This window comes from Miscanthus floridulus, chromosome 15, assembly GCF_019320115.1.
Source record: "Miscanthus floridulus cultivar M001 chromosome 15, ASM1932011v1, whole genome shotgun sequence".
NCBI classification, from domain to species: Eukaryota; Viridiplantae; Streptophyta; class Magnoliopsida; order Poales; family Poaceae; genus Miscanthus; species Miscanthus floridulus.
This window is the reverse complement of record NC_089594.1, coordinates 70161547-70177105: the sequence shown is the minus strand read 5'-3', so window position 1 is coordinate 70177105 and position 15559 is coordinate 70161547. Positions and strand designations below refer to the sequence as shown.

The 15559-nt window shown below is 45.5% G+C and overlaps 2 protein-coding genes across 2 annotated transcripts; one reads left to right on the top strand and one right to left on the bottom strand.

Annotated features, from left to right (window-relative positions):
- Positions 1-9424: 9424 nt before the first annotated feature.
- Positions 9425-11923, bottom strand: LOC136507615 (mitochondrial outer membrane protein porin 1-like). Its single transcript, XM_066502284.1, has 5 exons — positions 11809-11923; positions 11151-11154; positions 10930-11011; positions 10424-10608; positions 9425-9731 (listed from the first exon to the last, which is right to left on the bottom strand). Exons 1-5 carry the CDS (start codon positions 11921-11923, stop codon positions 9425-9427), a joined length of 693 nt encoding a protein of 230 aa, XP_066358381.1.
- A 2088-nt stretch (positions 11924-14011) lies between these two features.
- On the top strand, positions 14012-15316 carry LOC136509323 (cell number regulator 2-like). The gene is made up of 4 exons (XM_066504153.1): positions 14012-14169; positions 14246-14317; positions 14426-14638; positions 14805-15316. The coding sequence occupies exons 1-4, from the start codon at positions 14073-14075 to the stop codon at positions 14861-14863; spliced, it is 441 nt and encodes a 146-aa protein (XP_066360250.1). The 5' UTR covers positions 14012-14072; the 3' UTR covers positions 14864-15316.
- Positions 15317-15559: the final 243 nt, after the last annotated feature.

Sequence of the window (15559 nt, the reverse complement as noted above, 5' to 3'; positions counted from 1 at the left end):
AAGAAGAATAGGTCTACTAACAACATGTTTGACGAAAATTTCATGAAGACGAGGGATGCGATCGATACAATGAATCAGGACAACATCATCTTGCCATCGTTTCTTGACCTGCTTCCTGAGCACCTCCGTAAGATGTGGGAGGCAAGGCAGGCTACTTACCTTCATGCTCTCATTTTGAGTTAAACGTTAGATCGACAGGGCAATGACACTCAATAGAGAGAACTCATCTTTTGTGGGCCTTCAACATCGGCATCTGTGACACATGAGGTAAAATACGACATAATGGATGATGATCCACCACCTATCCTTGCTGATTTTCCTAAGATTATAGAAGGTTATAAGACTGTTGCTGGAAATAATCTTATTTCTGCAGTTAATATGATTATGGCTCGTATGGAAAACATAGAAGGTAGAAAGGAATCTGATAATTTTGATGATTCTATTAGTAAATTGGCTCCTGGTGCTAATCAAGCCAAATTGGGATCTTCTGTGCTTGAAACTGAAAAGGCCAATTTTGGTGAGGTTAGCATGACTTTGCCAATGGTCACATATGTGCCAAATTCAGCTCACACTATGCGAGCTGATGATGGATCATCCGCATCTCGGCCATCGGCGTCGCATAATACAGTAGTACACAACCCATCGAATTCCTCGAGTGCAATTCCTATGTTTAGTGGTGCACCCAATGTTCCTACTATCAATATTAATGAGGCTTTAATTTGGTTTAGAGATGAATTGGCTAATTCTATTGAAACAAGTTTAGCTGTAAGTCAAGTAGAAGTGCTGTTAACACCAAAATTTGGTAGTTTTATGACCGATGGAGTCTTGGAAGGAAGCCGATAATTTTGTAAATATTGAGTTGAAGACGGCAGATTCTAGGATGCATATCAAGGAAGGACACATCGATCAAGGAAGATTTATTAGCAAGGATTCTATAAAAGGGAAATTAGAGTCCATGTATCTTAATATTTCATTTTGTTTCGATTTATCTTGTTAGGCAAGTTTTGTCTTTAGAAAAGTTTATGTCGTGTCCAATTAGGACTCTTATCAGCCCAGGGTATAAATATAAACCCCCGGCCATTGTAATATCCATCTCCACAGATCAAAACAATTTATCTTTCGGCCTCGCGCCATCGCATTAGGAGTAGGATGTAATCGTAGGATCTCGATGAGTTCTTCAGCAAGCAGAGCTGCATCATATTCGACATCTGGTTTGCTACGATCATCGTCTATCAGGTGCTCTAGGGTTTAATTACAGGCGCATCGCTGTAATTTCATCTAGTGAAACTTGCAATTATTCACATACTACAACCTATCGGCTTCCTAGCTGATAGTCCATACAAATCATCTTGAATATCTTGATATCCACATTCATCGGCTTCTTAACCAACAGCAATATCAATCTGTCATTCAGAGTGGATCTCTAGTGTCTTGCCCATTGAAAAGAAACATCTAGAAAGTTGTGAGTTTGTATTGATTTTATAGATTTAAATAGAGCCACTCCAAAAGATGGATATCCTATGCCTCTAGCCGATTTTTTTGTTAATGATGCATCAGTACAATAGTTATCAGCCGGTAATGATGCATAGTGGATCTCTAGTATTGATAGTAATGCGGGTTACAATTAGATTTTTATGGCCAAAGACGACACGTCCAAAATGGCCTCTATATGTCCTCGTTTTGTTGGTCTCTTCGAGTGGATTGAAAAATATTGGTGCTACTTATCAATGGACTATGAACTTGGTTTTTCATGATTTGATTGGTGTCATCATGGGAATCTATATTGATTATATTGTGATCAAATTGGTTGCTCATGCATCTCATTTGGCCGATTTGTGTCTTCCTTTTGAAAGGATGTGCCGATTTGGTTTGAATATGAATCCACTCAAATATGCTTTTGGTGTATCTGCTAGAAAGTTTCTGAGCTTCATTATTTATGAGAAAGGCATAGAGATTGATCCTAAGAAAACTGAGGCCATCAACAAAGTGAACTACCCGAGGAGATATTTGTAGAAATTCCTAGCAAAAGTGAACTACCCGAGGAGATTTATTGCGAACTTGTCTATGAAGATTATGACTTTTACTCCCATACTTCGATTGAAGAAGGAATCTGAATTTAATTGGGGAGGACAGCAGCAAGAAGCTTTTGAAAAGATCAAGGAATATCTATCAATACCACTGGTTCTTCGTGTACCTAGGAGAGGGGCTCCATTCAAATTATACGTTGCTACCAAAGACAAGGTTAACAATGCTTTTTTGACTCAAAAGATGATAGAAAAAAACATTTTACCACCTATATTGGTCAACAACTTCTTGATCCTAAGACAAGGTATGCCCATACTGAAAAATTGTGGTTGTCATTATACTATGCATGTACTAAATTGGGACATTATCTTTAATCTAGTACTTGTGTGGTTGCTTGCTAGGCTGATATGATTAAGAATATGTTACATCTCTAATCCTTAGCAGGATGATTGGCAAATGAGCATATACACTAATTGAATATGATTTGGCTTTCATACCATTGAAGACATTAAAGGGTCAAATCATCGTTGATTTCGTTGTTTTCCATAAAATTGATGTAGAAAATGAAATTAGTTATACTACCTTTGCTCCATGGAAGCTTTATTTTGTTGGATTGGATTTCAAAGAAGGTCAAGGCATTGGTGTGGTGATTGTATCACCTAATGGCACTGTTTTTGAGACCTCGAGTTGATTGAGTTATTTTTGCACTAACAATCAAGCTGAATATGAACTTCTCTAATTTGGCCTCGAAATTCTGTTGTTCATGAAAGTGAAACATGTTGAAGCCTTTGGTGATTCTTTACTATTGGTGTAGGAAGTTGCTGATGCTTTTTAATGTTTGAAAGGATAACTTAATGCATATCTCGATAAATGCCTTGAATTTATTGTATATTTTGTCGAATTCCAGATTCGGCATATTTTATGGGTTGAAATCGGTAAGGCTAACATATGGGGTAAACAAGCATTAGGTTTCAATGTTGAAAGATAGAATATTCATACCAATGAAAAGTTGATGCAAAACGAGGGAACATAACAAGGGCTGACACAACCAACCGAGGCCAATCTTCCCTAAGCCACATAGTTAACTGAGGAAGGCAAGGCGTTCGCCTCCAATTCAAAGCCTACGTTAACCATGCTTTATGAAGGCGGGTGCCCTGACCGCCTCCGTTAATACCATTAACAAAGGCGGTCAACTTAACACGACCGCCTGCATTAACACAGCGTGAACACGACATTCCTCGGCTCATCCTGAAGGTCCCGGTACGTGGCGTTGAAATGCTTCCACTACCAAACATTGGTAGGGTGTCGCAGCTTGCCGTCGTCATTCGTGCAATCATTAGATGCATGCCAGGACATCAGCTTGGCATCCTCGGGGTTTCCAAATATACAACGTAGGCAATCGATCACAGGTAGATACCACATCACCAGGGCAGTAATTCTCCTCTATGTGTAACCTTCCTCCTCCTCATGAGACGAGATCTGCTTTGCACTAGTCATCTTGCCCACCTTCTTCTTAAGCCCACTCGAGGCTCCCTCGTCGTTCGCATCCATGCGACACCCGACATTCATCTTGTATGACTTGCGCCGCAGTGTGGACAGCTCTCCAAACTCACATACTAGGTGCACCAGTACAAGATACAGTAGTTAGTCTAAGCATGGATCTTTTGAAGACCCAACATCACTGGTCGAATCACCTTCTTCGCCCGATAGGTATTGGCGGGCACTTTGTTATCCTTTGGAAACAGGGAGACCATCCGAAACAACTCATCAAAGCTAGTGTCAGACCATCCGAAACGAGCCTTTAGCATCAGCATTTGGAGATCAAAACGCAGTGCCATCCATTCCTTCAGACATCCTTATAGATCAGATCCTTTGCCCATGTTTCATCTCTTTGAAATTGACTAGCCACCTGGGGCTCGCATATAGAAGGTCATCGCTATCGAGACGGTTAATGAAATCCTCAAACAACTTTGTGTACTCGACTTCCTCCATGGCCACCTCACCAATATACTCATCATCGCCACACCTGCCGTCGATCGCGTCCTGAACAAAATCATCCATGCTGATAAAATCATTCTCGGCATCGATGCCATGCTGAGCTGATGAGGCTCCTCCTCCATAGTCTGCATTCACCAACTACAATGTTCTTCTAGATGCACCACTCACATCTTCTTCACCATGAAACATCCAAATTGTGTATCCCTCAATGAAACCCCACTGGATCAAGTGAGATTTGACATCACTGCCTTCTAGCAACCAGACACACCCGTTCTTGTTGTGAGAACACGGACATATGATTCCCTGTAGATTCACACTCAAAGTATGCTTTCAAGTAGTGTCAAAAAACTTTGTCACTTGTTCTATGAAAGGATGTGATATCCTCGATATCTGGTACATCCATTCCGACCTTTACATGCCAATTAACCTTGTACGTAGTGGAAACAAATATTAAGACGCATCAAAATGAGATAGTGGTACATGCATGTATATATATCTTCTCTTTTGGGAAATATAAACTACATCATCTAAAAGTATAGAGCTTCATCACAATCTTTGAATGTGCAATGAAAACCAACTCATAACTAGCTCAAATGTACACACTTGAAGATTTCATCGCAGATTACATACAACTAAACATTAATTGAAATCTATAATTAACACACACAAAAATCTGAGGGCAGTCTCAAAATGATTTGTGTAGTAGTGCTATTTACGTTATCCAAATGCTAAAGTAGATAAAAGTGTTTGGCGGAGTGCATTTAAGTTTGTGTTGCACAAGAATGAATCATATCAAAGAACTGCCAAAGATTTGTTTCATAAGTGATTGGATTTGAGCAAGCAAAGGTGGATGTGGGAGAAGTTCATGAAGGAACTTGTGGTATGGATCAATCAGCTCTGAAGATGAAGTGGTTATTACGTCGGGCTGATTTCTATTGGCCTGCTATGATTGCCGATTGTTTCCGTTACTACAAGGGATGCAAAGAGTGCTAATGGTTTGGTAATATTTTGCCGGTGCCTGCTGCGACGATGCGTCCTATTATCAAGCCATGGTCATCTCACGGTTGGGGGCAAGATTTCTTTGGCTAAATTCACCCCTCATCACCAAAGGGACATTGTTTCATCTTGGTTGCCATGGATTACTTTAAAAATTGGACCAAAGTTGTGCCCTTGAAACTATGATAGATAAGGAGGTAGCTGAGTTCATCACTAAGAATATAATACTTAGATTGGTCATCCCTCAAACATTAACTATGAATCAAGGGATGCCTTTTATGTCAAAGGAGGTATAGGATTTTGCCAAATTATATAAGATCAAGTTCCTCATTTCATCTCCATATTATGATCAAGCTAATGGCCAAGCTGAGTGAAGTAATAAGATTTTGATCAAGCTCATCAGAAAGAAGATTGAGGACAATCCCAACAGATGGCATGGGGTTTTGTCTGAAGCTCTATGGGCTCATCGCACATATAGACATGGTGCAACTAAAGTTACTCCTTTTGAGCAGGTATATAGACAAGCAGATGTGTTGCTCATTGAAGTAAATCTGGATGCATATAGATTGGCTAAATAAAATGACCTATGTGTCATGATGCAATGATAGATAATATCAATGAGGTGACCGATAAAAGAACTAAAGCTTTGAAGGATATTGAACGAGACAAAGCTTGAGTTGCCTAGACCTATAATAAGAAAGTAAAAAGGCAAATCTTTCTAAGTTATGGAATAAGTGTGGAAAACTATTCTACCACTTGGGATAACGAGCTACAAGTTTGGCAAGTGGTCTCCAAGCTAGGAGGGTCTATACAAGGTGATTAAACTTGTATTTGGGAATTCATATATGCCAGAGACATTGCAAGGTGACCTTCTCCTGAGAGAAATTAACAGGAGGTATTTGAAGAAATACTTTCCGAGTGTTTGGCAAGAAGCCTAAGTATTATCCAAACAATGACCGATATTTAATATCACCCTTAGAATAAATAGGGATCATGCATGGATCGCCCTTGGAACAAAATAGCTGATGACTTGACATCATTGCTTTGCTTTTATGTGTTTTGAAAATTTGCATATGCTTCACTTTAAAAATAGGGGGCATATGTTTATAGCCGAAAAGTCATAGGTACTTATATTCGAGTTTGGGGAACAAGTAGAGACAACAAGAATGAAATTTTTGCTAATTCACAGTGACTATGTTGTGGGACACTAATAGATCTCGACTTTGGATTGGGATAAGACCACATCTCTCTATATATCAGAAGATTATGACGGATTGAGGTACCAACCATACACAACTGATCAAAATAAATCAACTACCCCCTTTTTTACCATTTAGCTCTTCTAACCTTCTGTGCTATCCAGCGCCTCTCTTGACGAGATCTTTTGGCGTTTCTATGTAACCTTCTCACTGTTTTGACATCTCCGCTGCGTGTTCGGCAATGTGAGACCTCAAGCGTGGTAGCCGTTATTGGTGCGTGACTTTTGACGCCTATTAGGGTCACGTACCATCAAGGGCTAGCACGTCCGAGGCCAAATGCAGCAAGGCCAACCAGCATGTCGGCCAAGCAGATTTGATGCTTGTTCTTCGCCCAAAAAGCTCGCGAAAACCTTCTTGGAAGACTTGTCAGGGAGGGGAACGTCGAGTCTGCCTTAGAATTGGCAAGGCCATCTAGAACGCCAACAACTCCCATCGAGAGTGACGCTGGACAGCAAGGGGTTAGAAGAGATAAAAATGAGTAGTAGATTAATTTTGTGTCCATAGTGTACGGATAACCTTAGTCGAACGTGATCCTCTCGTGCGTGTCTATATATATATGGTGTGGTCTTATCTTAGCAGTAAATCTTTCAATGTTGCAATCTATATGTTTCCCATTAGTTTAGAAGAGTTTGAATCCAATTTAAGAAGATATGCACTCGGACAAGCGAAACCAGCTTGGCAAGGCTAACAGAACCGGCCTCAGCCGGTTTGGCCTGTTGCTGGCCCCGTGAACAGAGAAACCGGCCTATGCTGATTTTATCTAGTTTTTGCTCAATTGTGCAAATTTGATCCCTTTTTGCGCTTCTAATTGTTTTCCAAGTCCAAATTCAATCTCTCCTAAACTGTTTTAGTTTCAACAACAGTGACCTCTATTCGGCGTCGACACATATACATCAATAATACTAGCCACTGCTGCCCGCGCTTCGCTGCGGGTGATGTGCTTGGTATAGGTGGCTCATATGTTTAATATGTTTCTCATCGCATTGGTACGAACGGTTGGTCTATTTGGTACATTAAACAGGTAAATATGGGAAGGAAATGTAACATGACTTTTTTCATTACAATGCTGTAAACGAACATAGAGGTTGGTTGTCATTACATGGTGCCTATTGTAGGCCAGCAAATCAATGACATGTTAGTGAAAAGAAGTATTTGATGGAGTTGGGCGCAAGCAACTTAGACACTTAGATTCAAAGCACAACATTGGCTAGGATTGCATTATAGGTGGAAAGAGCAGAAGCTACAACACAAGTATGTCTCTTAACGTGAGGGTTTACAAAAGAGTGAATTAGGATTCACTCCCCTTACATTTCGTAAGCCTGGAATCACACGAAGTACAACCAAGGCTTAGTCCAGAAGTCGGGATAGACGAGAGCAATGGAGAAACAACATGATAATGACTATCCAAAACATGGCGTATGATCAACAGATCCAGAAACAGGAGGCTGAGAAGTAAAACATCGTTAACCCTAAGACCAAACTAACCAACGCTAGACTTGAACTTCTTTGAAAACCAGATCCTTTCTTCTCAGATTACACCATCACTTCTGTCAGACGAACCTAGTTCCACAATGACCACTGGATCTCTTACCTCTGCTTCAGATTCGAGAGGGACAAGGATGAAGGAGAAGAGAAAGGACCAAGGGCATCCTATAGTGGCGAACGTAGATAGGGCGCAGCGCACCGAAAGTGGAGATGGCATGGATGGGATACACTGCTGATTCATGTTGTGGGGATATAGCCGGCCATGGTGTGCTTCCTGCGCAAGCGAGTGGAGGGGGAGATAAAGGAGAGGAGAGAGGGTTCGCTCGGTGAGGGAGGCGTGCGGGCGGCCTTGTCCCCAAAAGAAGAAAGAAGGGAGGGGGGTCCGGTACGGGGACGAGGGCGAATATCAAAAGCGGACCGGAGGATGGGAAAAGTAGAGGTGCACAGCGCACGAGGACGGCGAGTCGGCATGATGTCGTGGCCATGCGAGGACAAGGTGCTAATGGGCCCGACACCGACGGCGTCCGCGGGGCACGCGGTGACAGTGACCCGACGTGCGTCGTGCCGTCGAGCTGGGCACAGTGCTTGGGACTTGACATCCACTCAGGCTTTTCTAAGCACTCCCTACTACCCAAGCCTAACTTTTCCTAGGTGTTCTTCTTTCCTTCCCTTCCTTGTCCATAGTATGCGGCAACCTTTGTATGAAGTTAGATCATAACATCTTTTCAGAATTATCTAAACCACGAGGATGCCAGTGACGTCTGTTCAGGCATGCCTTCCTTTGCTTTGCTCTGTTGTCTATCTATACCACACCCTGATACCCACATCTTTTTTTACTTTTTTCGGTAAAACTATACCGTACTCGAGTGTTTCTCGAGCGGTGAGCACTCGAGTGTTTCTACGGGTACAATCCAGAACCGATCAAGCATGGACAGCCGCCCGCGCCTGTGCACGACGCGTGCTCCGGAGTCCCACGCGCGTTGGCCCGAGGTGCATGGTCTGGTCCGCCGCTGCACCGACCAGTTGCAGGTGCATACATGGTGTGCCATGGTGTGGTAGACCAGGCCACCTGCTGCCATCAATCACCTCGCCTGCTGCATGAACCTATGCATGCATAACTATTTGTAGCGGTAGAGAAGTTTGACTTAGAAAAAAACAAAAAAAATGTTCACGGTAGAGAAGTTTGACTCAGAAAAAAGCAAAATAAACTATAATTTGGATTGGAGGGAGCGGTGGTCAACTCTTTTTGAGCAATTCTAGTAGTCATCTAACATTTGGGTTGCACGGTTGGATGTTCTCTCTTTGTTTTCTACAAGTAAAATAATTGGATAAGAGTTTTGCAGCCCCTAAATGGACTTGTTTGGTTCATGGGCTCATGGGCAAACTCGCCGAGCGATCTTTAGTCTTTGATTCTTTGCATTGTTTGACCACTTCAGCTGTCATGTTTTCTTAGCACCGTCTCACATGTTGTAGATTTATTTTATAGCCACAACTCCTCACTATTGTGGAGCCCAAAGTTTTCGTCACAAAAAGTGTGGCGCGTTACACTTCACTTTTGTGGAGTCCAAATTCTCCGCCACAAGAAGTGTGGCTCGTTACACTTGATGACTTGACTAGGCATGCTAGGAGCTTAGAGGAAAAAAAAGGGTCTCGATAACCAATCAGGGCTTGAGGGCCACGGCAATCCCGACCTTCGAGCTCTTCTCGATGGTCTTTGTGTGGACCTCGGCCGAGATGGTGACCAGTGACTTTGGGCTCCACTCATGCTGGATGAGGGCGCTGGCCTTGCCAGAGTTGTTGATGCGGGCCTTCAAGACGGTTGGTGGGTCCAGAGCGTGCTGCCTGCCAAAGGTGAGGGTGCTTTCATTGGTCGAGAAGCTGTGGGTAAGCTCTGCCCCAACAGCTGTGTTGCTCAATTCGCTCACCTTGTGGTAGTAAGCTCCAGTAAGGCTGTCTCCACCGTTGTTCGTGTAAGAGAAGGTTGGATCAGCAACATGAAATTTGAAAAGTCACTGCAATAATAAGACAGTAAACATCCTAAAAGAAACGAGATTATATCTGTTGAGGAGCTATGAAATCAGTTTCATTTAATATAAGAAAATCATACATAGGACTTTTCACTCAATTAGAAGACCAAAACATTGAGCATCAAACCCAAAATTATACATAGGACTTTTCACTCAATTAGAAAACCAAAATACCGAGCATGAAACCCTTCCTGGAGGCACGACTCAATATTAGCCATATTGCCACCAGCTTACTGCAAAAGATCCCTTTTTTTCAATGAAACAAAAAAAAACACCTAGCAAAGTCAGTAACTTTCACCAATTTCTGTACATGCAATAATCTGAGTGACCTAGAAACTCGTGTTTGTTGCAAACAAATATAAGAGAAGCAAAATTATAAAGTTGCTTCTCCCAAAAACTCCATCTGAGAAATGTCTCAGAAGGTGAAATCATGGTGACAATATATTAATATTTTGACTATCTTCTATGCACCAAACCAGGTACACGACGGCTTGAAGTTGAGACGCATTAAGCAGGGATTTGCACTTAACCATAAAAAAAGTAATTACAAGTATCAAATAAGCTTAAGCGTTGTCAAATAATAGTCGCATACAGCGCCTAAATATATAAGATTACTACACTTTGAAAACTCACAGGGTCAGGGATGCGATGAGGTCTTCATGAGTGAACCTCAGTCCAGCGTTGTATTTGGTTAAGTTCCCAGTGGCAGTATCAAGTGAGACATCTGCACCAGCTGCAAGAGCCTTAGTGCCAAAGGCAGCAGAGAGTTTGACTACAGGATTGGCTGTCAGAACACTTACCTGCATTATTCTAGCTAGCTACATTGCCAACGTAGTCATGAGCAAAACTGAATAATACAGAGCTGTTGAAAACACCATTCTTAGGAACTGGTGGACCTTTTCTCAGGGAAAGTTCAAGCACAGAGTTTTCTTTCTTAGGATACACGACCTCTCAGTTTTAAAATTTAAGAGAAAAATGGCACACATGGCATGGTCAACACTCAACATATAATTCATCTGAATATCACGTTATTGCAATATAATAAGGTTGATGTGGTCAACCGCAAAAACACAATAACCTTAATGGAGGTCTCACAACCAGTTCAACAGCTCAAGGAATCAACAGCCTTAGTGACTTACTTGTTCCTTAGTAGCCAGAGCCTTCTGCAAAGCTTTGATATCACCTTGGAACCCAGACGAGGCCGAAACACATTTGTCTGCCCTGTTCGCAAGGAAACAGAGAGAACATTAGCAAATCATCACATCGATTCAGTGACAATATTAGAGAAGCGTTTCTGTGACTATAAAAATAAGGCAGGTTCACTTTGGAAGAAAATTTGCCGAGAGAATGTTAAAATCACCAAGCTGCAGTCCAAAACAAATATTATATGATGGTTACTTCTAAAATTTGTTTATAATGATAGATGTTTTGGTCTAATCATTTTTTTCATCTATAAATACAAATCCCATTTAGGACTAGGCGCCATATTTTGTTCTGTTCCCACAATGTAGCTCAAAAACACGGTAGATCCTGATAGCACCATTATATGAGTTTCTTTATATTCATACAGAAAATACTATAGGTCATGATAGCACCACTATAAGCTCCGTCTTTAGAACACATGCAATTCGACTAATGGTAATTTTGACAACTTATTAAATTCAAAGCTGTGGTTAAATATTTTCGAAGACCATTAACATATCCAGAGGCACTCGAAATTGTGACCAGACTAGTAGCAGTGAAGTTTAGCCTAAAGTGTTGCAAATTCTCAACGAACTGAATACTGAACACTAAATTTCAGAATAGAATAACTGATTTCCAGCCATAATGAAACAGTGGCAGAGGAGGCACAAATCATAGTTGGAAGCACACGCGAGGCCCTACAGCACTAACCGATCCCAAAGCCGGGGAGTGGGATCTCAATTCAGAGCTACCGAATTCGACCCAAGTCTGTATGGACTCTGAAATCAACAATACATACATGGGACGGACGGCAAGAGAGAGGCTCAAAAACATACAGCTGGGTGATCTTGGAGTGGTCACGGGAGAGGATGTTGTAACCGACGGAGAGGCGGGTGTCGGCGGCGACGACGGCGTGCCGCCGTTGTTCTCGTACGGGTCCAACCTCGCCATCGCCTCTGCTCCCGAGATTCAGTGGTGTGCCCTCACTCCCTGGCGACGCTGCTTGTGTGCTTCGGTGGCGGTCGGATCTCTTCGGTGGCCATCGATGGGGTCGTCATGGGCGTGGATGTACTCGAGGCACTTGAGGTCAGCGATGCGCCAGACCTTGAGCGTGCGGTCCCAGGAGCCCGAGTAGAGCAGCGCGGCGTTGTGCACCGTGGCCTCTCAGGGTGTCCACGTACGTCACCACCCAGGTGAAGGGCATGGCGGGGTACCTGGACCTGGAGTACCTCAAGATGTGCCAGCTCACGGACCGCAGCGACGTCTACTCCTTCGGTGTGCTCCTCGTGAAGCTCGCCTTGGCGCGCCGCCCCATCGAGACCAAGTGCGAGATGAAGGAGCGCCTCACCGTGCGCTGGGCCATGGGCAGGTTCATCGGCGGCGCCTCCGCCGATGTGCTGGACCCGCACCTCGCCCGCACGCCCGCCGTGGAACGCGCGCTGGGCCATGGGCAGGTTCATCGGCGGCGCCTCTGCCGCTGTGCTGGACCCGCACCTCGCCCGCACGCTCACCGTGGAACGCACGCTGGAGATGGTGCTGGAGCTCGCGTTCCAGTGCATGGCCCCCGTCCGACAGGACAGGCCTGCCATGAGCGACTGCTGCAGGGCGCTATGGGCCATCAGGAAGACGTACCGGGACATGCTCGCCGCCGACGCCACGCCGTAGTTCTCCGACCGAGCCACCACCACCGGCAGCGCCGACAGTGGCCCCGTTCGGTGGCTGAAAAACGCTGGGCAACCGTATCCTCTTCCTCCTGCCCGTCCTCGTAGTAGTACTCCCCGTCGTTGCAGCGGAGCTCAGGGTAGTACCCGCCATCGCCATCGACATAGCCATCCTCGCCCTCGAGCAGGAGGAGGTCCTCTTCCTCCACGGCGGCGCTCTGCGCGACGAGGTCCTCGCCCTCGCCCTCGGGAAGCGGGATGCCGAGGTGGAGGAACTGCAGCCTGTACTTGCGAAGCCTCACGCGGAGGCGCACCAGGCGGCGCGCGCTGCGCGAGCAAAGCGCGGAGTTGGTCGATGTCGGCGGCGTCGAGCGCCATCTTCTCGTCGGCGAAGCGGCGGAACTGGCCGAGCTCCATCTGGACCTCGGCCTTCTCGCGCTGCAGGCGGAGCATCATGGCCATGGCCTCGCTGGCGGCGCTGGCCACGGCTAGGCGCTCCTCCTCGACCTCGGCCCGCAGCGCCGACGCCGCGGACTGCGCCGATGCCACCGCCTCCCGCAGCGCCGCGCACTCGCCCTCCGCCTCGACACGCTCCACGGGGCCCGCCTGGTCGTCCCCCGCCTCCCCGCTCTCCTTCCCCTTCTCCGTACCCAGCTTTCGCTTCACGGACCGCCGCCACGGCACGGCCGACGAGGAGGATGAGCAGCAGCACGGGCACCGCTCCCCGGCGGCCGGCGATGGCGACGCGTCGGGGTCCTGGTCGTGGTCGTGGTCGTCGTCCATGGCGGCGGCGGGAGGCCAGAGGATTCGGGGAAACCGCAGCGAGGCGCAGGCAGACGCGGAGCCTTTTCTCGTTTGGATTTGGGAGCGCGTGTCGCGCCGAGCTCTGCCACCCGCGCAGGCGGCTGAGAAATGGAGATGGGGATGGGTATATGGGATGAGAACCAGAAACGAGGACGGGATGGGGCCAGGGTGCACACAAATCGACAAGTGATGCATGCGGGCAAAGCGAGGACGGCCCCAGCAGTATGTTCGTGTTAGGCACCGGCCATGCATGTACGTGTTAGGCACCGGCCATGCATGCCGACAATCCATCGTCACCTACTTCATTTGATGCGGCCACCTGCTTCACCTGGCCGGTTGAGACGCGTCTTATCTGAGCCGTGGAATTTCGATCTAACGCACTAAACAAAAAAAACTGACGTGGACATCCTAGAAGGCCGCCGATTCGGCGTGCCTTCATATCTTTAATTCCAGCAACAAGCCGTGTGACACTGGCTGGAGTGGACTCGTCTTACCTGGTGGCTGGGGCCAGTGCTAGCTAGCTGTGCCTGTCCGACGTTTGCTTAAATGTACACCCGGACCGCGCCCTTGTTGGCTCAGAATCACACTGCAGCATCCCTCCCAGACGCGGATCGAGTTGAGGTCGGTGGTTCGCCATGGACAGCACCAACAACCCCATGGGCGTGCAGGGGAACTCGCGGGTGGGCGCCTGGTCCTCCGGCCTCTGCGCCTGCTTTGCCGACGTCGGAGGCTGTAAGCAAATTAGTCTTGCATATAATACATTGTCTGTGAGCTTCGCACGACCTTAGTCGTCATGCCCGTGCTGCAGGCTTCCTGACGTTGTGCTGCCCATGCGTCACCGTGGGGAGGATCGCTGAAATCGTCGACATGGGAGAAACCTGTAAGTTTCTCCATCAATATATATACACACACTCGCGGTACGTACATACTAACTGACTCTCGGTCCGATCCGGCGGCGGCGGACGACGAACCCAATAACAAACCCAAGCGTGCTGCTTGGCCGCGGCGCTGTACATTCTGATTGATGCGGCGACGGGGCTAGGTTGCCTCTACACCTACACCTTCCGCTCCAAGCTGCGGTCGCAGTACGGGCTCCCGGAGGAGCCCTGCGGGGACTGCTGCGTCCACTGGTGCTGCCGGCCCTTGGCGCTCTGCCAGGAGTACCGTGAGCTCAAGGCCCGCGGCTTCGACATGGCCAACGGTACGTAATACATACAGATATATAATATAAATAGGCTTAGTTTTTTTTTTCGAGTTCCTTTACGGGTTCACAAATAAACCGATTTGTATCCCTGACTTCAAGGTGTATATGTATGTATTGTATCCACGGCCGGTCTCCAGTGTGACTCGTGTGTTAATTTATGCAGGATGGGACGGCAGAAAGGCAACCGTCCCGCCCCAAGTCAACCAGGGAATGTCACGTTAATTAGTGATGGGAAAAAAATGCATCCGCACGTGCCCGCCCGGCCGCCCCAAATCATCTACCTATACCTTGTGTTGCATGTTGTGTCAAGCTACGTCTATATATTCGGTGTGTACGTTGATGTTCTTCTCAGTCGTCCATATAACGTGCGATCTGTATACATACGTGGGACGCCTTTGCATTTTACTTTTCAACAAAATTGGATGTGTTTTTTACTCATCTCACGCACTTTCCTAAAAAGATGAGTGCTGTGGAAAAGAACCAACCCAAAGACATATTGCCATGGGAATGAAAAGATGTCAAAGGGAAAAGTTGTTCAAGATGTAGTATGTTTTATATAAGTGTGTGTATTTGTGGGACTATATATATATATATATATATGTATGTGTGTGAGACTATTTATGTACGTGTGTGAGACTATTTATATATGTGAGTTGACGACTTTTTCATTTGAAATCACTTACCTGATCAAAATGATGTTCGAAGTTCTCTAATTTTAAAATTTAAATTTTCAAAATTGTTGTTTAAAATCTTTAGAACCTATTTGATATTTTCTATCATTTAAATGAATTTCTGCGTACTTACCGAAACAAATTCCAAATGGAACTATGCGTGCTTCAAATATATTTTCAAAAAAAATAAAAAAAATATATTTATGCATATACATTTCACTCTATCCCATATCCCATAGTTTTTTGG

Excerpts from the sequence above, each read along its gene's own strand:
- LOC136507615 (XM_066502284.1), bottom strand. The coding sequence starts at position 11,923 with ATGGCGAGGTTGGACCCGTACGAGAACAACGGCGGCACGCCGTCGTCG. Across the intron at positions 10,609-10,929 it reads CTCTGGCTACTAAGGAACAA|CTAGCTAGAATAATGCAGGT; the intron begins GTAAGTCACTAA and ends TTGGCAATGTAG. Across the intron at positions 9,732-10,423 it reads CTCATCGCATCCCTGACCCT|GAACAACGGTGGAGACAGCC; the intron begins GTGAGTTTTCAA and ends CTTCTCTTACAC.
- LOC136509323 (XM_066504153.1), top strand. The coding sequence starts at position 14,073 with ATGGACAGCACCAACAACCCCATGGGCGTGCAGGGGAACTCGCGGGTG. Across the intron at positions 14,170-14,245 it reads CTTTGCCGACGTCGGAGGCT|GCTTCCTGACGTTGTGCTGC; the intron begins GTAAGCAAATTA and ends CCCGTGCTGCAG. Across the intron at positions 14,318-14,425 it reads CGTCGACATGGGAGAAACCT|CGTGCTGCTTGGCCGCGGCG; the intron begins GTAAGTTTCTCC and ends AACAAACCCAAG.